General features: G+C 43.5%; 1 protein-coding gene across 1 annotated transcript in view; it reads left to right on the forward strand.

Annotated features, from left to right (window-relative positions):
• nr6a1a (nuclear receptor subfamily 6, group A, member 1a) overlaps positions 1-27,305 on the forward strand; it is a 124,271-nt gene that overhangs the window by 58,292 nt on the left and 38,674 nt on the right. Inside the window, exon 3 of the mRNA XM_080894611.1 lies at positions 12,886-12,909. Coding sequence (XP_080750737.1) covers positions 12,886-12,909 — 24 coding nt within the window. The remainder of the gene's footprint in view (positions 1-12,885; positions 12,910-27,305) is intronic.

Raw genomic sequence — 27,305 nt, forward strand, 5'->3', positions numbered from 1 at the left:
GGGCGCTGGAGCCTATCCCAGCTGTCATAGGGTGAGAGGCGGGGTACACCCTGGACAGGTCGCCAGTCTGTCGCAGGGCCGACACACAGGGACAGACAACCATTCACACGCACATTCACACCTAGTGGCAATTTGGATTAATCAATTAACCTATCCCCACAAGCTGCATGTCTTTGGATGGTGGGAGGAAGCCGGAGTACCCGGAGGGAACCCACGCAAACACGGGGAGAACATGCAGACTCCACACAGAAAGACCCCGGCCTGATGGTGGAATTGAACTCAGGACCTTCTTGCTGTGCGGCAACAGTGCTAACCACCGTGCCCAAGTTTGCCACTATTTCACCCAAAGCAAAGAAACCATCTCTGAGGTAGCCGTCACATTAACTTGTCCAAACTCTTCTTTTAGCGTCTGCTCTGTGTGTTTGTGGCTCATTTTGATTTCTCTTATATTTTTAAATCTTAGCTGGTAGATCTGTTTGCATTATTTCTTCCACTTTATTTTTGGTTCATTTAGTTGATGTTTGAGTTTATGTTTAGAGTGAGGACACCACATCCCTCAGCCGTGTCGCTGGATTCAGTTCCCCTCCTTTTGTTTACTTTGGTAAACGGCCCTGCTGACGTGTTTGTTCGTGGTTATTTATTCATTTTTTCCATTTAGCAGACTCTATAGGTATATTTATGAAATGCATTTTTGCATCGATGTGTCCTCGCTCTCGTAGCAAAGCAAGTGTGCGTGTGTGTACGTGTGTTTTCGCCTTCCCCCTGAGTGATGACGGCATAGCGCGGCCTGGAGCGCAGCCAAGTGCTTTCATTCACACATGATTAGATCACTCTGACCTGGATAACACGCAGAGCTCCACACTCGGCAACACGCTGCTGCATAAGCCTTTTGTTTGGCTTTAACAAAATACCTCCCCGGCTTCACTCGCCTCCCAGTCACACCCGAGTGATATTAAAGCGTCAGGACGACAGAGTCGATCCACCGATCCGTGCGTGCCGTTTCCTCACCTGAGCTGCGTCCTTACCCGGCCGTACGTAGACCCCAGAGATTCTGTTTTTACTTGGGTCATGTTACGTTTGAGTCACAAAACACAGCTTTGTTGTCATTCTTGTGTCTTGTTGTTTTGTTGTTGGCTTGATGCTGTCTGGAGATGTTAGGATGCGTCACTGTGCTAGAAGTTTTTGAAGCGTCTCGAATAGGGCTGCCACAAACCATTATTGTGATAGTCGAATCATTAAAATTTAATAAACTATCATCTTGTCTTTATTTTTAGTTAGCACAGACCTTAAACACTTAAAGCTGTAAGCTAATGATAGTTATATAAGAGCAGATGCTGCTGGTGCAATAAGCTGTACGTGTTACGTCCATGATCTGACTAGTCGACTTTCACATAATGGTTTGTGGCAGCCCTAATAGACAGATATAGATATAGACAGATATTGTTGTGATTGATAAGTTGTTAGTCCTGTACAGGCTCTTGGTAAATGCATTGAGGAAATCAATGACTGGTTGTGCCACAATTTTCTCCAGCTAAACAAAAACAAAACTGAGGTAATAGTCTTTGGCGCCAAAGAAAAACGATTACAGGTCACCAGAGAACTTCAATCTATACATCTAAAAACCACAAACCAGGCGAGAAATTTGGGTGTAGTGATGGATGCAGACCTAAACTTAGAAAAACACATTAAGACAATAACAAAGTCAGCTTACTATCACCTCAAGAATATATCAAGGATAAAAGATCTGATGTCTCAACAGGACCTGGAAAAACTAGTCCATGCATTCATCTTTAGTAGGCTTGATTACTGTAACAGCATCTTTACAGGTCTACCTAAAAAATCAGTCAGACAACTACAGCTCATTCAGAACTCTGCTGCTCGAGTCCTCACTAAGACCAAAACAGTGGACCACATCAGTCCAGCTCTGAGGTCCTTACACTGGCTGCCTGTCCGTCAGAGGATAGACTTTAAAGTTCTGATGCTGGTCTATAAAGCTCTGAATGGTTTAGGACCAAAATACATCAATGACCTCCTGACCCAGTATGAACCATCCAGATCCCTCAGGTCATCTGGATCCGGTCTTTTATCAGTTCCCAGAGTCAGAACCAGACACGGAGAAGCTGCATTAAGCTTTTATGCTCCTTATATCTGGAACAAACTCCCAGAAAGCCTCAGATCAGCTGAAACACTCAGTTTATTTAAATCCAGGTTGAAGACTCACCTGTTCTCAGCTGCATTTGAATAAAGCACCAAATCCACACTTTAAGCTTAAATTTCAAAACTTACATTTAACTACTGATTTTATCTACTGTTCTGATTTTATCTGTTTTGATTTTATATACTGTTGTTTGTTTGTTTGTTTGTTAATTAGTTAGTTTATTTGCTTGTTTTAATCAATTTTAAATCATGCTTTTATTTGTTCTTGTTTCTAATGTCTCTGTAAAGCACTTTGAATCACCTTGTTGTTGAATTGTGCTGTACAAATAAACTTGCCTTGCCTTAGTCGTTAGTGCTCGAGTGTGCAGTTTCACAGCATCAAGGTAGTGCTGGTGAAAACTCATCCTGAGACTTCATGACGGGACTTCAGTGAGTGATGCTGGCTGGTTCACGTGTTCTGTGCTGTCCATGGCTCTAAGATACAAAGTTTCTTCCGTTCAGACCAAAGTGTGCTGCTCTCTTCACTGAGTAGGAGGCAGAGGACAGTTAGTGAATGGACTAATACACTCTTTTCTATGAAATTAACAACTTTCTGGTAATTTCAGAGTTGGAATAGCCTTGAATTCAAAAACACGTGCATGGCTTTAAGAGGAAAGCTTTTATTCAGAGCATCAGTACGAGCCAGAATATCCTTCAGCTGTGCTAACAGGCTGGATAAGCCTTTAACACGAACACGTCAGGTTGGGTTAAAAGATGTGCTGCTAGAATACAGTCGAGACATGCGCTGAAAATGTATTCAAAAAATACTTTAATCTTTAAGTTTTATGAGTGTTTGTTTTCATTAATAGCTGATATTTACATTTGTGATAAACTTGATGTTTAATAGAAATGTTTCTTTCTTCAAAAGTGATTTTAAAGCTTTGAGTGGTATGGATATTCAAACTGTTGTCCTGCACTCACACGTAGAGAGTCGGGAAGCTACAGCGTACCACGAGAACAGACACGTGGATGCTTTAAAAAATATTTTCTTCTGCTTATCTTTCAGAATTTAACATATGATAGTAATGATTATTTAATACATTATAATAGTTGCTCTGGTCATTTTGGTAAATGCCATTTAACACAGTAGAGACACAACAGAGAGACGTGCGGCACTTTGCGGACGAGCTATTTCAGCCGCTCCTTTGATCGTCACCTTCAGTCTGAAACGGTGGAAGTGTGTCGTCATGACAGCGTCTCTTATCTTTTCCATTCTTTCTTGGCTTCAGTTTCCAGTGTTTGTGCTAAGCTAGCTTAAAAACATCCTGCTGAAAGTTTTAAAGTTATGCTAATGGTATGAAAACTGCAATTTCACAGTGACGTTTTCCTTTTTTATACGTGACAACGGCTCAGTTTGCATCTCCTCCTTTAGCAGTCGACACTACGCCTTCACATTAGCATGTTTTTCTGTATCGAACACAGCATCTTTTTAAGGGATCAGTTAATTACCCTGCCGGGCCTGTCTCTGAAACACCTCTTTGTTGTGCTAATACGCTCTCTATGATAGCATCGCCATCCTTAACCTTCTCCATGTGTACAGATAACCCAGAGGGGGTGGAGTGGTATATGTAGGGTGCTGGGAGTTGGGTAGTGGGGGTCGGAGGGGCGTCGTTGCAGCACGTCCTCCAGCTGTGCCTGTGCGATGACAAGCCCGTCCTCAGCCAGACTAAACAGAACACGCAGCTTCACCTGCAGGGCTTCCTCGATGCCTTTTCCTTTCCTTTTTGTGCTTCCTCTTGTCTTGTGACTTTGGTGAGGATTTGGGGCGATGCGGGATCACAGGCACACGTCTGCATTGCAAGCTGTAGTTAAAGCAGCTGCTGTTCCCTGCTGCAGTGCGATTGGTAGGTTGGTCTCTCACCAATGTGCACTGGCCTGGCTGAATGCACTGAACCAGGTTTTTTGTGCCCATAGCAGTTTCAAGGGAGTCATGCTTGATCTTTCTGGGCCACATGGAAACTAGGTCAGTGTGCTGCGCTGTCAGTCATGTCTCACTCGTGTGTGTGTGTGTGTGTGTGTGTGTGTGTGTGTGTGTGTGTGTGTGTGTGCAGAATAAAACTGTAAAATAGGGCTTTTACATAAGGATGGGATGGCTTCCACAGATATGCAGTGTTGCTATTATGGAGATTCTCTCAAACTGCAGCACAACTTCCTCAGCCCCCTCCGTACGCTGCCACATAGGGAGTGAGCAAGATAGAAAGAAACAGAGGGTGGGGGGGGGGATGAAATTCTCATGCTTGGTTCAGATCCCTAAGAATGCTTGGGAAAGCAGGATCTTATTATCACAGCAAATTTGCAATGTGCAGAGTGGAGGAGATTAGATGCGTCTTGCCTTTGAAGTGTATTTTCCAACCATTGTGTGATGGCAAATTCCATCAAGTGTTGGAGGCAGCCATGATAAGAGGCACGGGTTATGAATGCTGCGCCATTAAAAGCTGTCATTTGAGCAATAAGATGAAACACTCCCAAACTCCTGCTAAATGGAAAAAAATCTCGCCTCATTTGGGCTCTGTCATTCATAACTGTCTCAGATACTAAAATAACAAGGTGCCTCGATGGCCTGGATGAATGTGTCAGAGTGTGTGGACTGTGGATTATAGTGTATATAAATGAGTGGGTATTGGCTTGTGAATAGGGGATATTTTCCTCTCAATCAACTCTGTTTATTTATTTATTTGTTTACAAAGGACTGACTGAGGGCTTATGTTTCCAGAGATCCTACTGGACTTTGATCAGGCTGCCTTGGTATGACCTCAACTCTTTGACCTTCACTTTGAGCACTGCGGCGTCCGGGAGTTTGGTGTCAGGACATGCCCAGAGTCACCAAAATAAGTTCCTTCCTCCCAGACGCACTCCTTTGCTCCTCAGGGGCTGCAGAGTGAAACGCTGCCTGAAGGAACCTGCCTTAGGAGTGATATTAGCCCGGGCCTCAGATACTGTTGCAGCCTCAGACCAAACACAAGCACAGAGCTGCAGGAGGTGTCTGAACATGCACGTGTACATACTTCCAGCACAGTTGGTCTACTTTGTCTTTGACATCAAAATTGTGGCGTTCTGAGTTTGCAAAGTGCAGAATAATAATTGATTAAATCCTTTTATTGTTCATTCTTTCAGCTTTTAGCGCTCGCTGGTGGTGATCCTTCAGCTTATTAGTGGCTGTGAACGATGGATAACTTCTGATTCCCCTGGAAACAAATCTTTTGTATGATTGAAATATTTGATCCAAACTGAAATCTCACAGGAACTGAATGATCAAGTTTTTACAGTTAAGTCTAAGATTTGTTGGGCAAAAACATATATTTTAAAAAATGTTCCTCTGTGTACAACCCCAGTAGGTTTTAAAACAAAGAATTTTAAAACAAAATAAGTTTTAAAACAAAAGTTGAGCATCAACATTTTAGGAATTACAGCTGTTTTCGTGAGGCTCAAAAATTAGACAACGTGGCCAAGTGAGGCCTGTCTCCTGATTATTCCAGGACACTTTGGGCAGATGACACATCTGGAGCTGATGCCATGATCCAACTCACGTTCATTATGTTGCCACTGACATCACTGACAATATGATGTCCAAAGAGATGTTGGGGCAACTAAAGGAGGCTGTTATTTAGCTTAAAACCCAAATCAACCTCAGAGAGGCAGAGACAAATCCAAAATCTGCTACCTTCTTTAAAAAGAGGTTTGGAGCGGATAACTGTGCAGCACTGAAAGCTCTGGAAGACCACAGGGAAAACTAAGAAAAACCCCTTTACAACATTTAGCCAAGTCAAGTACAACAACTGCATCTGCTGTGCAACCAGCTCCCAGTTTGGACTCGTTAGACTACTTTCCTTTATGATAAAGCATATAATGGATCAGGTGGCTCATCGTCCTTCCTTAGTTACGCTGCTGGACGCCTAGTAGGGGTGGGGAAAAATCGATACTGTGTAGCATCGTGATATTTTGTTTGCTAATAATGTATCGATGCAGGGACAGCAGAAATCGATATTTTGTTACAAACAATTTTTTCTCTGAAGTCAACATGCTCTGGAGTCAGAGCATGTTGATCCTTTTTCTGAGCAAGAATCCTGACATTCCTTCACTGTCCAAATGTGTTTAACATGTTTTTTGGCAGCAATAAACATGACAGTTTACTTATTTTAATTTAAGACACGTTTTATTTTAATTAAGTTTAAAACTTTTTTATTTAATGTAAAATTATATTTTGTTTTAATTTACTTTTAAATTCTTCAGTTGCTGAAGGGGCTGCATAGTTTCCATATTGCATAGTTCAGAATAGCTGTAATTGTACCAGATGGTTGCATTCAGTTAAGTTGGACTAGACTGTAATACAAACCGTTCAGTTTGTCAACAATAAAACTGAACTGAGAGAAAGACTGAGTGTGAGACTTTGATATTAGATAAAATGAATATTGATAAAGTTTACCTTTATGTACAGAATCTGAATATCGCAAAATATTTAAAAAAATTGCAATAATATCGTCTCGTGGGATGTATGGTGATTCCCACCTCTAATGCCTAGCCTGCTGGATGCCTAGCCTGCTGGATGCTTCCCATGAAGCATTCAAAAAGTGCTTTGAGGGCTCAGGTAGAGTAGAAGAGCACGATACTCACCATCTTCAAGTCTGACGTGAACAATTCAGCGTCACATGTGATGTCAGAGGACTTCACACACACTCAAATAACAACGTTTAAAAATCAGTGGTGGATGAAAACTAGGATTGAGAATTCATAAGAATTTAGCAATTCCATTATCGATATCACTTCCTTATCAGTTAGGTTCCTTATCGATTCTCATTGGCTCTTCTATGAGCATCACCAAGTATCATGTCAATTCATTGCCTGCTGTATGGCCAAAGCTTTGTTCATGTTGAGGTCATTACTCAAAGAAGTCAGAATTACACATGTTACACAGAACACTTTCCCTAAAAGTAATGCAGTATGCTACTTAATTACTTCCAAGAGAATGTAATTGATTATATCACTCGTTATTTTACTGTCATGTTTCTCTTCATAGAACATAAAGCCGACAGCTTGAAAACCAGCACAGACTTTACAACGACCCCCACAGCGCTGTTCTACTCTGAGCGCTCAAAGCTTTAGACAACTTTATACAGTCACACAAGCACTTTTTCTGAGCTGTTAAGTGCTTAACTATCTAACATTCATACACATGGGTTAGTGCCTTGCCCAAGGATATTTGGCATGCAGACTGGAGCAGCCTGCGATCGACCCACCAACCTTCCACTTCGTAGCTGACCTGCTCTGCCTCTGAGCTACAATCACTCCATGATTCTACTTTAGAATCATGAACAGGTAGAAACACATGATGTTTTCATACCTGTTGAAGTTCAGGATCTGGCTGCCTGGCTGAGGTCGGGGTTCACTCTGGGTTCTTGTTTAGCTTAGCGTTAGCATGCTCTCTGTGCAGGTGCTTGCAAAGAGCCAAAGTTGTGTTAGCAACATATTGCAGTTTATTGTCTCGGATGCTTGGATTCTGTTTTTTATGTAACAAAAATAAAAGTAACGTGCACGTGCATGCTTTACACCGCGTTCCAAATTATTATGCAAATGATATTTTTCTCAGATTTTCCTAAATAGTCGATTCAAATGACAGTCGGCATAGTTTTGCAGTCATCAGCCATTAGAGTATAATTCATATGTTACTCATCAAAGCTGCCAATGAAAACAGTATGTTTGTCAAAAATAAAAAACTTAAAACGCTCTGTTCCAAATTATTACACACACAGTTACAAAACGTTTTATAGGTTGTAGAGAATTGAAAATGGTCATTTGTTAAATTTGCAGCATTAGGGGAACATATTCACTGAAATCAAAAACATCTAAACAGGTCAACTTGCATATTAACACAGGACCCCTTTTACAATTCTTGCATCCATGGAACTTGTGAGTCTTTGGAAAGTTTCTGCTTGAATGTCTTTGCAGGATGTCAGAATAGCCTCCCGGAGCTGCTGTTTGGATGTGAACGGCCTCCCACCCTCTTATTTGTTTGCTTGAGGATGCTCCAAAGGTTCCCAATAGGATTGAGGTCAGGGAAGAATGGGGACCACACCATGAGTTCCTCTCCTTTTATGCCGATAGCAGCCAATGATGCAGAGGTGTTCCTTGTAGCATGAGGTGGTGCATTGTCTTGCATGAAGATTGTTGTGTTGCAGAAGGCACAGTTCTTCTCTTTCTACCATGGAAGAAAGTGGTCAGTCAGAAACTCCACATACCTTGCAGAGGTCATTTTTACACCTTCAGGGACCCTAAAGAGGCCAACGAGCTCTCTCCCCGTGATTCTGGCTCAAACATGACTCCACCACCTCACTGCTGATGTTGCCGCCTTGTTGGGACATGGTGGCCGTCCACCAACCATCCACCCACTGCATCCATCTGGACCATCCAGGGCTGCGCTGCACTCATCAGTGAACAACACTGTTTGAAAATGAGTCTTCTTGTAGTTCTGGTTAGAGGTGGTTTATGCACAACTGCAGGTCTCTGGAGGATCCTACAGCTTGATGTTTGCAGCAGCTTCACATATGTGTTTGCTGCTTTGTGATGGCCTTTTAGCAGCTGCTCTCTTAATCGGATGTATTTGTCTGAAACCTTCATCATTGTGCCTTTACCTGCACGAACCCGTGTGTGCTCTGACTCAGCCACAAATCTCTTACATTATGGTGATCACGCTTAAGTTTTCGTGAAATATCTGAGGTTTTCATTACATGTCCAAGGCATTCAACTATTTCATGCTTTTCAGCAGCAGAGATCATTTTTCATTCCTATATTGCTTGAAAACGGTGACCTGCTTAATAATGTGGAACATCCTTCTTTAGTAGTTTGTCCTTTAATTGGGCTCACCTGGCAAACTAATGCTACAGGTGTCCGAGATTGTTTTCAGTGATACAAAGAGTCCCGAGACACAATTTCATCCATGGGTTTAATTGAAAAACAACTTATTTCATCTGTATGACACTTAAACACAATAATAATTAGGAACGCGGTGTAGACTGTGACGCTGTTCCTGCAACACACAACTGAAATCAGCTGATTGTAGCGCAGCTGCAAGAACTGATAGGCAGGCTCAATAGACAGGTTGACTAACAATTGTAGGGAATTGGACTCCCACTTAATTCCCATTCCTAATGAAAGCCAGTGTTGAAATCTTTTATTTAAATTGTCGTATCTGTGGAGGAGGTCAGGAGAGAGGTGCAACACTGTCACAGTGTGGGGTTTCAGTTCTGTGTGAAGATCCTCTGTCACTAAGTTGCAAAGATTGTTTAACATTTGCTTTAAAAAAATCTATTTTTGCACATCAAAATCCATGTTTGTGCTGTTTCTTCACATACTGTGTGTATGTATAATGTGTGCTGCAGCAACAGTCTAGGGTCCTCCTCCTACTCTGGCTGTGAGCTGCACATGTGTGACACACTGTGTCTCTTCATTGAAAGTTCAAATTGACTTGATCAAAGTAACCCGATACTATGAAGACTACGTATGTTGGTGTGGCCTCAACTGAAGCCTCAGAAAAGAGTACTCCCCCACATACTTGTGCTAAAATATTGAGGTGGTTTTTGGGGAAACCTTCCCACCGAGCTCAGCTTCGGTATTTTTAGACTAAGTAGAGGTCTGAGAAACAACACTCGCGATCCCCCACCCTTCTCCTTTTTCCCGTTTCTCGTCTCTGGAGGGACTCGTCTGTTCCCTGCTGGATGTTTTTCTTTCTAAGCGGATGAATATGAGGATGATGTATAGAGTTTCCTCAACCATGTGGTGTAAATACGGTGTCTGCATCATTAAAGGCTTTATGAACTGTTTTCTGTTTTAATGTCTCCACACTGACAGCTAACGGATTTGTCCCAGGTGTCTCCATCGCTGCTCCCATATGTGTGCGTATGGAAAAATGGCCCGTTCCTTCTGTTTTCTTGTTGAAGTGGAACTATCGCAGTGCTGTATGCACATCCGAGGGCCCGCATGCACAGAATAATTCATTTGATGCTTTGATACGCGATAATGGACCCAGTAAGGTATTATTCATACGCCCCAGATCTCTTTGGAGAGTATGGCTTCTACAAAGTGTCCCGCTATCTTCCTGAGTGCCCCCCTCCCCTCTTTTAAGACTCTCTCGTCATTTATTATTTAAATCCCTCCATAATTCATCCAGCGCCCGCCAATACCCCCTTCTTTGCTCATTCTTCATTTAGTGCAAATTAGCACGAGCTCTGAATGTGCATTTGTGGAAAAGCAAACGGAAAGAAATGGCAGCGGGTCGGTCCGGTGGATACAACTCGATGCTTATTTCCTCAGTCCTGCCTGTGATGTGATGCCATGTGACATATTGAGTCTAATTTGTAGCCTAAAGAAGCAAACAGCTGTGGCCTATTTTGTTTAGCTGTTGTTCGGGTGATGTCACCGTTTGTGCCTCATAAGGCTGCCTTGCTTTTGGCAGTTGGTGTGAAGATGTCAGGAGAATTTTGTTAAGCTGCTGATGAAGAGGACAGGGGTTGTGTAGCCTTTAGATAAATCTGATAAGTCAACCAAGGCGGTTGTGTGCAGTTTGGAAGACATCTATTAACCAGTGTCACAGATTCACACACACATTGTTGCTATATTTTCCTATGTTGGACCGTTGGGACGTTCATAGAAGCCACAACAGTTTTAGCCCAGGAGGTTGCTGCCGGCATATAAACGTGGATGACCACGAAACTGAAGCTAACCCGAGCCAGCCTTCACATCTGTGACCCCGATGCTGTTGTCGTTTACTTTCACTAAACAAACGAATCACTCAAAACTCCTGCAGCTGTTTAGCACCCACAATACTTCCTGTTTAGAAAGTTCTAGGTAGCGTGTATAATGAGCTCATCAGCAAAACTAGAAACACTTTTGGACACTGCTGTCATTTTGCAGTTAATTTCTGGTGGAGCGACATCAGAGACTGCGCTGCATGCAGTGGTGAACTCACGATATACTGTATATTTTTGGTCTCCACCTAACCGGTTGCAGCAGATGGTTGCCCCTCTCTGTTGAGGAGAGCTCTTCCTGTTAAAACGGAGTTCTTCCTCCCCACAGTGCCCGAGTGCTCCTCATTAAGGAGCGTCTGATTGTTGGGTCTTTGCTCTAATGTTGCGGGTGAGGTGACTGTAGTGCTGCTCGATATAACGATATATATCGGGTGTCGATATAAAAACATCTGTCGTTTCATTTCACGCTATCGTTTGTTTTGTGGTGTCCCAAAATAAACTGTTTACAGCAATATTTTTTCATGGTTCTGATGTCACTATAGTGACTTTATTAATTTCTTAAAGTTCTCTCTTTGTCTTATTTTTTAATATAACCACACTACGGACAGAGACGCGCCTGTTTTTATGCGTTGTGGTTAGCAACAACGACGGCAAAACCATCGCGTGTCCGCTGGTTTAGTTTCCACATAAACCTTTCACAATAAAGTTCAAGATCCTGTTGAGACTTTTCAAAATAAACTGAATCACGTGAAAGAGGCAGAGTATTTACGGATGAGAATTAAAAAAGAGCCGACAGGTGCTAAAAAAGAAACCTTAGACTCAAACGTTAGAACAGGCTTCTCCCCGCAGCACGCCGTGTAAGAAATGCTCGCAAAGAAAACGGCGCCGTTACAACTTATGTCTAAAAATGTATCGTTTCATGCATCGTTAAAACAGCGGTCCCCAACCCCCGGGCCTCGGACCGGTACCGGTCCGTGAGTCGTTTGGTGCCGGGCCGCGAGAGTTGAGGCTCAGGTGTGAAATGTCTGGTTTTCAGGGTTTTTATCGGTTTTCAGCGTTATTTTGTTATCGTTTTTAATCGTTTACTCTGGTTTCCTGGGTCTTTCACGTGTGTTATGAATAAATCTTCTTTTTTCGGTACCGGTACTAGTTTTATTTTGTTGTATTTATCCGCGACACCTTAAAGGCCGGTCCGTGAAAATATTGTCGGGCATAAACCGGTCCGTGGCGCAAAAAAGGTTGGAGACCGCTGTGTTAAAACCCTCGACTCCAGGTACGCGACGCCCAGCTGGAAACACTTCACCAAGTCGAGCTGCCCGAGATTCACAGAATTTACAGAAAATGTTACATTCTTGTGATTTATATGGTTATCGGACGATAGATGTCTTATATCAGGATATGAGATTTTGGTCATATCGCACAGCCCTAGGTGACTGTTGCTGTAAATTATAAAATTGTATTTAAAAGTTGAAATGAACACTGAGCAGTATCAGAGCCAGGGCTGCACATCAGTTGATTATTGAAGAATGTGAATAATAGTTTAAGGGGATCTTAAACGTGGCATTACAGCGTTTAACTGATTGTGTTTCATTTGCTCGCAGAGAAATGAAGAGTCTGTTTTGTTGTAGTAGTTTCATTTTAAAGGAAAGAGACAATATCGATCAAAAATCCAGAATTTAAAAAAACTTCTGGCAAACTTTAAATCATTATTTCCGTCTCTGCACTGAAGCACATATGTGACTTAACTGCACAGCAGCGAACTGCTGAACTGGGTTCAATATTCATACCTGCTCCTTCCTCCTGTGCAGGTCTCAGCACGTCAGCCTGCGTCCCTGCTTAGACATAACATTACTGCTGAAAAAGCCGACAGTCTCACTGCCTAAATATGCACTGACGGTCTATATCTGTTGATCATGCATATTGATAAGAGTTTTGTTTTCTGTGTCCACAGATGCAGTCGGGGAAAATAACCTGGGTAAGTGGAACATTTTGGGAGAATTCAGATACGCTGTACTGAAAGTTACTGTAAAGATAACACGTCAAATATCAAACGACTGAAATACTGTGGTTGGTTTTTCCACTCCTACTGCCAGTGTTATTACTACAGCCAGCATTAATGCTGGTACTAGTATTGATACGTGGCATTAATTCACCTTATACAGCACACATCGTGTTGGACCGTGTAGCTGCCTTAAATAATAATTTTCAATAAAGTCGTCCAGTTACACTCTTTTCTAGCCTTTGGCATCACGTCTGCCCGGTGACACATTCACCGGCTCACACTCTTCTGTTAGTATTATTGGACATTAACTCAGCTCAGACTCAGGTACCTGGTCCATGCTTGATGGGGGCTCACTTTGCTGAGATGTCCAACACTGATCAGTGTAGAGCTCTGTCACTTTCTCTCTTTGGTTATTTATTTGAGAAAAGATCACATTTAATTTTGAAGTGAACATTTCCTTAATGAGAGATGTGAGTTTGCTGTTTTTGAACGACGTCACGTTGGACTACAAAAAGAGAGGCTGATGCAGAATGTAGAGTTTTTAACAACACATGGATTTCTAAATATGTGTTTATTTAAATCAGAGGTAAATGTGCTCAGTTATGGGAGAGCAGCCATGTTTAAAAATTACGATTTGAATGGTCATTATGAGACATGCACAGAAACGCTGGCTGATGCAGAACAGGAAGAGACGTCTGAGCTTTTGACCGAGCGTTACATCCAAGAATGGAGCAGCCACAAAAACAATAAAACATTTTGTAAATGGGAGTTAATCAAAGAGTCGGCCACGCTTATATAGCCTGTGCAAAATAAACATTTGAGAATATGCCATGCAAACTGTAATAAGACGTAGACGGGACTGTGGGAAATGTGGAGCTTAGTCGAAAAACAATGTGGACAAATTTGACTTGTTCTCCTTGACTGTGGACGAGAGCTGAGATGCTGGTGACGCAGCCCAGGTCACCTCTGCATGTCAGATATCGAAGAGTTTAACGTTACAGAAGAGCTAGCAGCAATGCTCCGAAAGGAGGATGACAAGGAGTGATTTGGGAATAAAGGAAAACTGCAGATGAAGAATTTGAACTGCAAGCAAACTAGCATAGCGCTTTGTATAAAAATAGGATTCGTTTTTGTTTAAATGTTAAATAATGATAACGTGATGGCCTGTTTCACATTTTCATCGCCTAATTGTAACGTCTACTCTTCTGCTTCTACTAAGCAGTTTATAAAGAGATAAACGGAATGGAGTCCAGCTGATTGGTGCCACAACTGTACCAATCAGGTCCAAACTGATCCAAAGCAAAGGCCAGCATAGGTGGGGTGGGGGGCGGAGACCAGTGTCAGGGGTGAATTGTGACAGAAGGATGGCAGCAAGAGTGAAGGAGAAACCTGCTGTGATAGATGGTCCTAACAAAGACACGGAGCTGCCCGGGAGGAGGTCCATGCTCATGGATTGGTGTGGTACAAGAGGAGGCTGGAGATGACGTAAGAGGACGTACTGTATTTTCCGGACCATAAGGCGCGCTGTCGATGAACGGGTCTGTTCATACATAAGGCACCCTGGATTAAAAGGCGCATGAAGTGAAACCAAACAGTCAGATAAGTCAAACACTGCTCAACTCATTCTTCTTGCTTCCTCCACTTCCGTACCATCGATTCATTAATGTTGAGCTAGCGAGCTAACTTCCTGCTAACTTCTAACTCCGTTGAATTTAATAAATCTGTTTTCATGGATGCCTGGATGTTAAACTTCATTGTTACACCTGGTAAAGCAGCAACGCTGATCATTTTATTACAGATGGAAGACTTTAGACAGTTTGTAACTCTCAGTGATGCTGCAGCGTTCGTTTGACTTTAGGACCTGAAGCTGACTGAGTTTAGGACCCAGACTCCTGACTACAGCAGCCGTAATGCTCCGACTATCCAGCATGCGGTGCGGCTTCCTAGCTTAGCAAAGTCGTACCAAAATTGTTTTGGACAGATTTCTGAGCGCCGTGTAGCACATAAAATCAGCTCAGTGAGCACAACCAGAATTCATACATACGGAGCACCGGATTATAAGGTACACAAGCTCATATGTATAAGGTACACTGTCGATTTGTGAGAGAATTAAAGGCTTTCAAGTTCACCTTATAGCGCGGAAAATACAGTACATAGAAAATAAACAAATAAAAAAGAAATACATATAGAAAATGAATCAAAGACAATAAAAACTCACATAATGTAAAATACATATACATACTCCCATTAAGCTGTGTCTAAAAATACATAAAATAAAAAAGCAAAATTCAATTGTAGTAATAATGTCAAGTACAGTTTTATGTGAAATGCAGATGTTTATTGACAGCTATAGTGTAAAGTACCAGGAAATAGACCTGCTCAAAGCTCAGTTACCTGAGTGGTTACTATCCTCTGTGGGTCACATATGCTGTGGGTTTGGCCATTACTTCATTTAACTAACTCAGACTTTTAAAACCATCTTTGCATGAGAGGATTCACATTCATCAGCACTCAGTGGTGACACGTACAACATGGGACGTCTGTGATCGTAAATCCACAGAAGGTTATGCACATTATGTAATGTGTGGTGTGTCAGAGCTGCAGGTACAGCTATTTAAATATTAAAAGCGTCACTTCAGACCTCTTCTGTGCAAGTAGGCAGCAAAGTGGAGCTAACTTTGGCATCTGGAGGAGCAGCATTAGCACAAAGCAGCTGAATATTCGGTTAGTTGGGTAGATGAGTTCAGCTTTCCATATGTAAGAGCACAGTCTTGGTACTGATCAGCCGTCCATGTGCTCATGAACAGCTGATTATATCCCTGAACTAAGAAGCATGCTGATGATGACATGTGTCCAGTGTCTAAAGGACTTTAGAGTTGGTCACTGCTATACTTGTGTGTAGTTTGCTAGTAACAGCACCTACTTCCAGCACGCTGTGTCCACACTGCTGCTGTTTAGGAAACATCCACTGGTTTGTAGTTGCAGGTTGGCTTTGGTTAGGTTTCTCAGATTAGATCATGGTTCTAGCTCAAATCCAGCCTTTCAATTACATTATCCATTTCTTAGAAAGCATGTCTGCCAAAAAAAGCACAAGAACAACAATGTTTACTGCCGGTACCAGTTCCCATCACGTCCCCTGAGAGCTGCATGCAGGGCTCCTAAAGGCCGAGGTGAGGCGCAGCCAGCCCGTTGCCTCTTTGTCTCCACGCTGAATCCAGCGAGACCGGCGTCTCCTGGTGTCTCTGCCTTTCTGATTAGAGATCTCCTTGGGGAGTAATGACAGAATTGTGCTCCTGTCAGTTCCTGCTGCTCAGAGTGGGCTAATAGTCATGTTAGCGCATGCAGCATGTCATTAGCTTTGCGCTAGTAGCCCAACGAGGGGCGAGTCTGTCATTTTGAGGCTAAATCACAGGGCGGGTAGGCCTGAGATCACAGTCACAGCGGTTCTCTGTAGCTCCAGTGTTTCCGCCCACCCTCCTCTGCCTCGCTTAATATGCACCGACTTACACATACTGTATTAACTCTGAGGAATTACTGCGACGTGGGCTGAAGAAGGCAAATGGAAGTCAAAGAGAGCCACTCTGATGGCTGCTGATACAGCGATCATTCAATCAAAATCCTAATTTGAAACACACTGCTTATTTCTGACTGTGATTGGATGATTCATGGTTATCACTCGGATGATTAGCAGGCTTGCGTAGCATCTATCAGAGCATGGGCTAATCTGCTTTGATTATTAGCCTCTAAGCCTTCCTTCCACGCTGGGCTTGTCGGGTACGGAGTGATGAGAAATTGCGCTCTCCTCGTGTTTGTATTAATCTATCTGCGCTCACTCGCCAAACTGATAATTGCACGGCCCAGGCTTCAGATCAGCCCCTCCCCCGAGGAATGTTTTCCTGTAGCCTTAAACATGCAAACATTCCTTTGCACTCGTGTGTAACGTTCCAGCGTATCAATCAGTTTTTACAGAGTAGATAAAATTTGCACATTCTTACCGTGACAAACAAAATCTCCACCCCTGTTGGGTTACATTAGTTTCAGGTGTTTGGGTTTGTTCTGCCCGAGGGATGCTAGTCTGGTTTGGCTCTTCCCCTCTGCGGTTTCTACTGACCATCAGTGGACGTGTGCACCGTCAAACCTGAAGAAAGTCTGCTGACGCTTCAGCGTGCAAATCAGCCGTCCGCATGGAGCGTCTGTTACATGTATGTATGCCATGGCAGAATGCTTCTGTGCACAATAAAAACTTCTGCACATTTTCCAGCTCATTGGTCACAGTGGGCTTTTAATGCTAAGCACAACTTGCCCCGCAGCTGAAACTTTATGGGGAATAAGCTGAGCATGATATATTTAAAAAAACGTTGAAGCCCGTGGCTCCATAAGAAGATAAGAAGTGGATCTGTTTTTTGATCCACGTGAGGCAGATCTTAGCAAAGCCGTGGGTTGATCCGTGAGTCTGTGGGACGAGCTGATAATTGCGAGCGAGCGTGACCGTGTTATACAACACGCGCGCATCTTCACTCGGCGCCGTGACCTTCTCCGCTGAGATTTGCGTCCGCCTAACTGCCCTTTTGCTGGGGCATGTTGTGTAAGTGAAGGGGCCACGACGTGAATAACATTGGTATTTGTGCAACATCCTGTGTGCTGAGTGGAGAACTAACTGGAGCAGGAGAATGGCGCTGTTCGGCGAGGTTCACGGCTGTTATTCCTACAGGCCATGAGCGTGAAAGCAGCTAATGACATCTGACAGTTCTGGAGCAAGAAGAGGAGGGCTGGACAGAAGGGGGTGGGGGGAGGTTGGGGGGGTTAAGAGATAGAGGGGGTGGCTGTGGGAGAGTATGGGGGGGTGAGAGAAATAAGGGATGAGCTCGGTGTGGACAAAGCAGGGATGAGGGATACGGGAGGGGAAGGGCTAAAGAGGCGAAACTGTTGGGACCTATTGTTAGCCACTGTAGAGGACGGCCTCCCAGTGCCGCCACTGTGGGCTTTTACCTCTATCAGCATGAGATGTCCAAATATTCTGCCCAGATGTCGTCCAGACCTCAGAGCTGAAGGTTGCCAGTCTTTAAATCTTCGATGTCCACATCCAGACTCCTCCCTGAGTTCATGCAATGGCTGCCATTTTGAAATGTGCCTTTGAGGGAATTCCAGAAACGCTCTCAAAGCATCCAACACGCTTACGTCCTCGCAGATATGTTTAGCCCCCCGCCTCCTCCAAAAATACCCCCCAAAAATCACCAAAGTGAGTTACCAAACCCCCAAAACAGACAAAAGATTGGGTGTAGAGGTGGGGGGTGAGGATTGGGGCGTGACAGATGGAGGGAAGAGGGAGACGAGTTGGGATCCCACTGTAACGTGACAGACCCCGGTCCCACCCGAGCTTCAGCACCACTGCTTTTGAAGAAGGCGTAGCAGGCGTCCTGCTGCCAGACTCACCTGTGAACCCGACATCTTATTGTCTCGTCCTCCTTCAAAATAAAGGCGTGAGGTTTACGTCTGCTCGCCGCTTCGTGGCATTCAGACAGACACGTGTCTGCGTTCGAGTTGCACAGCGGGTGTTGGGTGCCCCCAGCTGTTTTGTACAGTGAAGTCTGGGGTGGGGTCTCCACTCGAAACCCCGACTGTAGGTTGTACGTTTGGGCTTGTCTGCATTGGTTTGAGCTGTGTGAGTATTTTTATTTTGCTAAACTTTCACAAAGCTGCTACAGAGAACTGTGAAAATCATTTTCAGTCTCCAAAGCAAACGAATTATGTAAACGGGCTTTTGACAGCCTCGTACAAATATCTGTACTTTTATCCAAAGCAGTCGTCCACCAGTGGAAAAGAAAGCGCTTCTGGTAAGAGAAAGCAAACATCAAAGGTGGCGCTGGCTGTTTGGCTGTGGATGAGACGAGCAGCAGGCGAAGCAGCCCTCAGCACCCTCGAAGCTGCTGGCCCACATCTATACATTGTGATGGCTGCGGTCACACGCTGCTCTGCAGATTGTTGATATCTGTGAGTGAACAAGTCACCTCATGCTGCTGACTTATCGGGCTCTTTGTCTCCTGAGCTCAGAGGGGCTCTGGGTCTGTGTGTGACCACCCTCTGCTGGGGGATTGTGGTACAGCACCTCCATCACCACTATAGCCTGACGATGATGTGATGGTGCGACAGAATGTTTTGTTTTAACGAGGTAACATCTTTCAGTGCTTTGGTGAAATGATACACACGTGTGCTTTGTTTCCCACTGGGCTTAAAGGCAGCATGAAACCAAAGTTTGGCACTAAGCTGGGATTGAACACTTCATGCAGCTGCTTGCATGAACGCTGTCCTTCAAAATATTCCACAGTGTATTAACAACGGGAACAAGTGACTGTGTGGTTACCAAGGTTACTGCTGTAATGTAAAACAACATCATTCAACATCATTGGCATCGTCACTGCTTGTGTCTTAAGGCAAGTGATCACATTAGTTACTCCTGATGTATATGTATGTAAACATGATGGCAGAACAAAATCAGAAGAAGAGAATCTGTAATAACTGCTCACAGCATGGTGATATCACATGTGCTTTACAGCAGAACACACAGCAGCTGAGTTTCACACCGGGAAGGATTAACATGTAATTTTAATGACTTTGCTATCAAATTATTGCCAACTCATCAAAACAGAGAGAGAGAGGGCGTCAGTCAAACAGGGGTGTGTTGTCACTTCTGGGAAACTCACTGTGGAAAAATCAACAGGGCATGGGGGGAGTCCCTCCTCCTCCTCCTCCTCCTCCTGTCCTCAAGCTTGTGACGAAGCCATGATTTCACCTTTGACCTTTTGTCATGCTGACTTGGCCCACTGTTCCCACAGCTTGAGCATGAAAACTGGTCAATATTCATTGTTTCAAAAGCTAAATGAAGGAAGAGCAGACTGGTGATTAGGTTTTTGGTTTCACGTGACATAAAAAGACTGAGTGAGCACTCGCTGTGAGTGCCTTTGATTTTTTTAATTTAAACTTTACAGAGTTAAAAATGTTACAGAAACTCTAAGTGTCCCGTGACAAACACTTAAGGTCACCTGAAGGAACAGAAACGGATGCAGCACTCTGTCAAAATATAAGCTAATAAATATAAAGAGTCACATGTCGTGTTAACAGGCTTGTTCAAAGGGCAGGCAGTTCAGAAAGCAGTTTCATTTCATGGTGTACTTTTGTTTTAATTATATAAAAAATTAAAACGTCAAAGATGAAGCAGCTTGAATCGGTCTGCAGAAATGCTGAGTGCCTTGCTGGGTTACATGCAGTCCGCTGTTCCTCTGCACGTCTGTCTTTAGCCACGTGCAGCTGTCCTGTCAATATGTTAACATCTGCAGTCCCACCTGACAGCCGTGCCGACACAGTGATGGCACCAAAGGAAACCACGAAGCTTCATATTTATGAGTCATCCTGGGTAATGATTAAGATCAGCCTCCATCAACATGACTGCGTCTTTTTGAAATTCTGGGTTACTTTGTTCTAGTAAGCTGACTTTTAGCAGAAAGTAGAATTACATGAATGAACAGCTTCTCGCATAAAGTAGCTGTTAGACATTGAACTTTGATGTTTTAACCTTCCATGTGTTTAATGACAGGTTGGCATAATGATGGAAACGCCTACTTTGACTTCCCGGTGCAAGAATATCTGAATATGTGTGTGAAACAGAGGTGTTGCACTTCACCTTGCTTGAACGTTAAAGGCTCCTCCTGTGTGTAACGGGCACATTGCAGCTCTGAGTTTGAGACCATTAAATGCCAACATCAGGGTTTTGTCTCTGACAGTTCAACAGCTTGTTGTGCAGTTGCTGGTGCATCCATCCAGCAGTCCTACAGAGAGATTTCTATTAAAGCAGAGCTACAGAGAGACCACAGGCCAGTGTTAGTGGGGTATTTTAATCGGGATCAAAGGAATTCTGGGAAACTGGTCACAGATGAGGTAGCGGATGAGGAGAGTATTAAAACACTCGATCTTCAGGTGGGCAGGAAGAAGATCTGCACTGAAGGTTACGCTGTTGTTTGACATGCAGCCTCATTTGGACTTGTTAGAGTGAGTGTTAGTGTTACAGCCAGTAATATTACTGTTAGATGGATGTGTGAAAGGCTGTGAGATACTGAGCTCAAATCACACTGGGATTCTTTGTTTTCCTGCTGGCTGCAGGCAGATGTTACGCAACCTGCTGGCTTTTTCTTTCATTGTCTTATTGTTTCTTTTGCCACATTTTTGATTCATTATTTGCTTTGTTTTTATATGAATTTACTTAATTTATATTTCATTTACTACTAAAAACTGACCCGTGGTTTAGACGTTTTAATGCAAGGAAGCAAACTAAAGCTAAGCAGAGCGTGGTGACTGCACAGGAATGGACGCACAGCGATGTGGCAACCAGAGCTCGAGGAATGTCAGCAACCTGGAGCAACGACTGGAAAAACACCGAGTTACTCAGAGTGGGAAAGGCCCAAGTTAATGTTATGTGGAAATGTAAAATAATCGAGAGAAAGTGGCTGCTAAACATTTATCGCAGGCAGAGCTGACCTGAAGATGGTCTTTAAGCGAATAGTCTGGACGTCATCATCTGTCATTTTCCTGTGATTTGAAGTCAAATATTTAAAATGTGACTTTCAGCTTTCATTCACAGTGTTAACAAGAATATTCCCGTTTATGAATGACAGCTATTTTTATACATCGTCAGTCGTTTTCAGAAGCCCAAACATAACTGGGAGAACTGGTTGCAGCTCTGGGGCTGGCCCTGCTTTGTTGTTTAATGCTTTACATTATGGGACTTGATTTTCTTCCCCACGTTGCTTCCATAAACAGATCCCATGAGATGGTTTATATTAGCATCAACATACACTGATCGATGCAAACAACATAAAATTAGCATGTTTCGTATTTTGCGAGCTGCATTCTGCGCTTTATTCAAATTGAATGTGATGAGCCCCACGCTGTCCAAACCCCGGACTACACTCTGACCAGCAGATGATTCGACCTGTTTTTATATGGCTGAAATATTTAGAAATGGATGTAAAATAAATTGCAAACATAACTCAATTCATGACGACTGGCTTGTGTGATTGGCTGTTTTTGGGCTCGCTCAGTGAAATCTGGAGACCAGGTCACCTCAGTTTTACCGTTTCTGCCTTTGGAGCGTCCAGCGAGAGAGCAGCCGCATGGATCCACTCATCACCCAGTGATTACCCCCCACACTGGTATTAATCATGAATATAAGCGTCTATTCCACTGGCTTCCAAGGTTTTTCAGCCTCCTATAGAAAATGAACTCCTTGTTATCACATGGAGATCTGACTGACCGAAGGTTACACTGAGACTGATTCATATTTAATAAGAAAGCCAACAAACCATCAGCAGTTCGGCTCGTCTGTCAGTACAATATTACAGTATTAGTAGTGTTAGAAACCCAGATGTTGATGATCTGAACATCAGGAAACGTTGGCTGTAATCTGACACTGTCCTTATAGAACAGTAAACCTGAGGTGACCTGTTTTTAAACGTTATTATTGAATACATCGAGACGAAGCGCTGTTATTCAGCCTTTTGTGTTAGGTGTGTGGGTCCAAAATAAAATTGTGTGTAACTCATGAAAATCCCACCCTTGATGTGGTCTCATTCATGTGCGACCAAAAGACGCATGGATTTACCAAAACACAAGAGAAGGCTTTTATTTGGCCTCTGAACATTCATCATTGAGAACAACTTTGCTCTTAGGAGGAGTTTGTGAGGGTTTCTGTGCTGGCCTTTGGCAGGGGGAGGCGGCTCGTTCCAGGTTTCAGTCCGTAGATCAGCACCTCAAAGCTCTGAAGGGAAAAGAATGAAAGCTAAGTGTTAACAACAGTCAGAAATAAAGAGCTGTGGGTTTACCCGTCTGTGTTTCAGTGTAGAGCTCAAATGCTAGAATGGATGGATGCTGCCGATTGCTTTGGGAAATGGTGTGTATGTTTGCAGGAGAGCGAGAGCCGTGCCGCCTGTTTTTCTTGAAGCTCTTTGTCTGAAGAGTGGAGAGGTTTGTGACAGTGTGGAGAGGGGGAAGGGAGCTCAACCAGAGCAATGCCCTTTGTTACCCAAATGTTCAGGGAAATCCAGCAAACAAGCCACAAAACGGCTCTTTCCAGCTGACTTTGTAGCACATCAGCGTTTAGGAACAGAACTTTGATTTGTTTTCAAAATGTTATGCAAACATACAGCATTTTAGCCTCTCATGAAACATGCAGTTGTGATACTAAGAACTTGTCTTTTTCATCATGTGAAAATCATGCATAACCCATGCATAGTGTTTGATGATTTGATTGTTTCCCCTGGTCTCAGAGCTGTGAGAGGAAGCCTGATATCGACATCCTTTGACCCTACACTGCAAGCTTCCACACATTCACTGGCTGCTGACTGCATTGACCCGACATGAAGTTAAAGTTAAAGGGATTTCATACAGTGACAGCATAGCCAACAGCCCAGGGCCAGGATAGAGAACAGGCCTCCCATCTTCTCACATACATCTTATATACATACTCTGACTTTAGCTGTAGTAAGTTGAAGCGTGAGTCTATTACATGTCACATCGTTTTATAGTAAGTATTTATGGCACAGTGTGTGATGACAACACTTTGTGTCCTAATGCCGCAGACAAAAGCAGGAAGATCTTTGATTTTAGCTATGCTGTTATGCAGCCGTAGCCAAGGTAACTGCCTCCTCTGAGTTAGGTGTGTAACCTGGCAACAGCTCTGACATGTAACAGTAAGTGTACTGTGATAATGAAGCACCATTATGACAGCGCTGTGATCCTGTGAACACATTTATTGAAGTGTTGCTGAAGATGATAGTTTTCCTTCATCCAGCTGCTGCCCAACCTGTGCATTGTTGCCTTTGCAACCGTGGCTGCTCGTTCACGTCGTATATCGCTTCAGTTTTATCTTCATAGTGCACATAAGCAGCTGACTTGGCAAGAGTGGGAAGGAAAAACTCCAAAACAGACTCATTAAAGGAAGTGTTTGAGGCTGCTGAACAAAAGAGTACAGGCAGTGCAGGACTTAACAACGTGAGACTTAAACTGTATTTGCAACAACATAAATACTAAATACTCTGTAATAGTGGATTCACAAAAGCTCTTTAAGAGCACGTCTGTGTAAAGACCCAGATTGTTATCAAAGAAAGTTGATAACACTAAATAAATCACTAAACCCTTCCTCAGATCACCTGTTCAAGTTTGTAGCTGCACCCATGCACTGTCAGTTTAACACAGGCTCAAAGGTAAAGTTAAATAAGTGCACATGCAGACAAACCCTTCTTACTACACTTATTATGTACCGCAACTTTAACCTCGACTCAGATCCAGACATGGGAGACAGGGGCGTGTTTGCTATTTGCCCTATGAGCAACAGACATGTTGCGTTTGTGTCTCAGCAGTGAGCCTGTGAGGTGTTCAGTAGGCAAAGAGTGAAACTGCATCACGGATGCATCACAAAAGCTACACAACTGTCAGAGATGCACATGTGATACAGGCACTTCTAATGTTTTGCATGTCTGTGTTCGTTTGGCTGTGCAGTCAGTCTGTGCTCGGTTCCACTCGGTGTGATTTGAGTTATATATTTAATAAAAATGTGAGCGTGGCGCACGTTCAGTGCCAAGCAGCATAGATATGTGTGGTCTGTGTCAAAGACAGTCTGGACCTCTGAGGGGCAGAAAAACCAGAAACTGTTAAATAAAAAATGAATAAATAAGATCTAAAAACACATTTTTGCTGATTATTATTTATCTGTTTAAGAAAAGATCATTCTTCTATAAAATCTCATCAGCTGTACACACACACACACACACACACACACACACACACACACACACACACACACACACACACACACACACACAGTCTCCCAGGCCCATCCCAGGTAGCGCCTCCCTCCCCGTGACCACAGATAGGGCGCTCGGCGCTGTTTTGTCTCCCATTGACTTCAAGGTTAAAGGCAACAGGGGTCATTATGCTGTGGGAGGATAACTGCTAAGGTCAAGGGTGATACGTGGTACATCCCTCCCCCACTGCACGGCGCAGGTTTGATTTGTCATCAGTATCGAGCTGATTCCACTTGGAGTAAAAATATTGTGTACCAACACAGCCTGTGTCTGTTAGCATTAAAGTTCTTCTTCCTGCCGAGGAGACGCTGTGTGCTGCTGTGTTTCCTGTGCGTAACCTTTGAAAATGTCTCTTAAGCAGGACTATAAAAGTAAATAAAGGGTTGCTATGAGAACAAAGGTTTTATCTTGTCAGCTCCACAAAATCTGCAGCAAAAATCTGCACGTGTAAAATTTGCAGGTTAAGGATGGTTTTCTCTACGTTTGTCCCCTGGTGAAGAATTTTAATCCTCGAACGTGCATGGACAAATATACTGGTCAGGTGCACAGCTATGTTTGATATCCAGCAGACGACACACTTTTAGGTTTTCTCTCTCTCTTCTTGACAGATTCAGTTAGATTTTGGGTTTGTTGCCCAACCACTGTTACTGTAACACACAGATATTCTTACACATTATCAAACTGTGTAGTGATTCAGTTGATGGAACCATGAATTCTGCTCTCTGAAGGGAGAAGTTTGGGCGTCAGTTCCGCTCGTTCACCTCTGACTAACTGAAGCGTTTGGAGCGCTCGTATCAGTGTCTGGACTTGAATCAGACTGAGATGCTTTGCGATGAATTTTACAGGCCGTTCATGCCTGAAAACCCTCCAGCTGCATCAGTCACAGTTACTTTTTCACACCTTAGAATAACTTAAAATAAAAACTGCATTTTGTTTTTACTCTGATTATTTCTAACGTTACAATTTGTTTGATGATCTGAAACATTTAGGTTCAACAAATATGCAGAGAAATAAATCATCACGAGGCAAATGCTCCTTTTTGGTTCACAGATCAGCAGATTCTGAAATACTCAGAGCAACAATTAAGTAACACGTTGTGATGCTTGAACTTCAGCAGGTCATCCAGAGAAGAAGAGCTCAGCCCACAGTGGATTTTGGGGCTGATAACAGGGAAGGATGCTCCTGTGATATTGGGCGTATACTTCATGAGAGCAGTGGTCCTATTATTAGGATATCTATAGAAGATTTGGAGAGGAAAATGCAAGAATGAAAAAACATCTGTAAATGTTTTACTTTTTCCCAAATGAATTAAATTCTAAAAACAAATTTTAAATGAATCGATTACTGTCGCCCGTGCTTTCTCTTTGGACAGCTCCAGTTAATCTAACTGGTTTTCAGTGCTGCTAACATGGTTTGGTTGACTTCTAATGGTAAGGAAGGCCAACATTGAGCTGGGATGTTGCAGCTCTCACCAGGGTGTTTGTTTAAACTCCTGCTGACCCTGCTAAATGACTCATAATCAGATAATAAATATTTCCACCGTGTTGTGAAATCAGTAAGCAGAACCTGGCTCCTGGTTACCATCCTTACTCTAATCCACGCAGCATTAGTGAGGTTTAGAGGTCGGACGGGCAGCTTCAGCATGAAAACATGTGGAAGGTGGGAACGTGCAGGAGCACAAAGTGTCTCCGTGCGCTGCTGTTTGGCTTCCTGCTGTGCTCACTTTGTAACCAAGCAAGGTGTGAATCTTTAACCTGCTTCCCCTGTTTCGCTGAGCGCTTCAGTTAGTTAATGTCATTGTGTTTTGCCAGCTTGAACCTGTGTTTATGCTAGGGCATGCACGTCCTCCTCCCAAGTGCCAGAGGGGAGTTAAAGGGGAGGCTAATTTGGGTGTGAGGGCTGGGAAGAAAGGGCGGGGGCAGCATTGTTGAACGCCAGTGAAAATAGGACTATCATTTCCACTCAGATAACCCCTGGCTGTCATTGGACCACAAGCCAAGCGGTGACCCCGGGGGCTTGAACTCTTGCCGGTCATGTGACCAGGCAGTAAAGTGACCAGTGCTGATCTCTCTGCGGTCAGAGAGGGGCAGGCTGTCGAGGAAAGAGGTTGGTGGGGGAGAGAACAGAGGAGCCGGGCAAAGAAACCGAGAGCAATGTGGAGAGCAGGCCCAGTGGCTTTTTCCTTTAGCAGAGTCCATGCTTGAATGGGGTCCAGGCAGACTGGGAGAAGCATGAAATGGATACATGGGAAGGTAAGCAAGGATCACTTTCTTTCCTGAATGCGTCCCACGTACAAGTAGTGCAACTACATCTGAGTGGAACTGAGAATATATTTGAAATGTATGAATGAAACTCAAACTGCAGCACTGTTGATCGTCACTGTTGGTTTCTGTCTAATATTTCGAGTCTGAATGAACAGTGTGATGCGTACTGCTTGTGTGCAGGTTGGCAGGATAAGGCCTTTATGCTGTAATTAGTTAATGATTTTCAGGCCGGGCTAATGAGCAGAGAAAGCCC

The sequence above is a fragment of the Rhamphochromis sp. 'chilingali' genome (assembly GCF_963969265.1).
Source record: "Rhamphochromis sp. 'chilingali' genome assembly, chromosome: 10".
In the NCBI taxonomy this organism is placed as follows: domain Eukaryota; kingdom Metazoa; phylum Chordata; class Actinopteri; order Cichliformes; family Cichlidae; genus Rhamphochromis; species Rhamphochromis sp. 'chilingali'.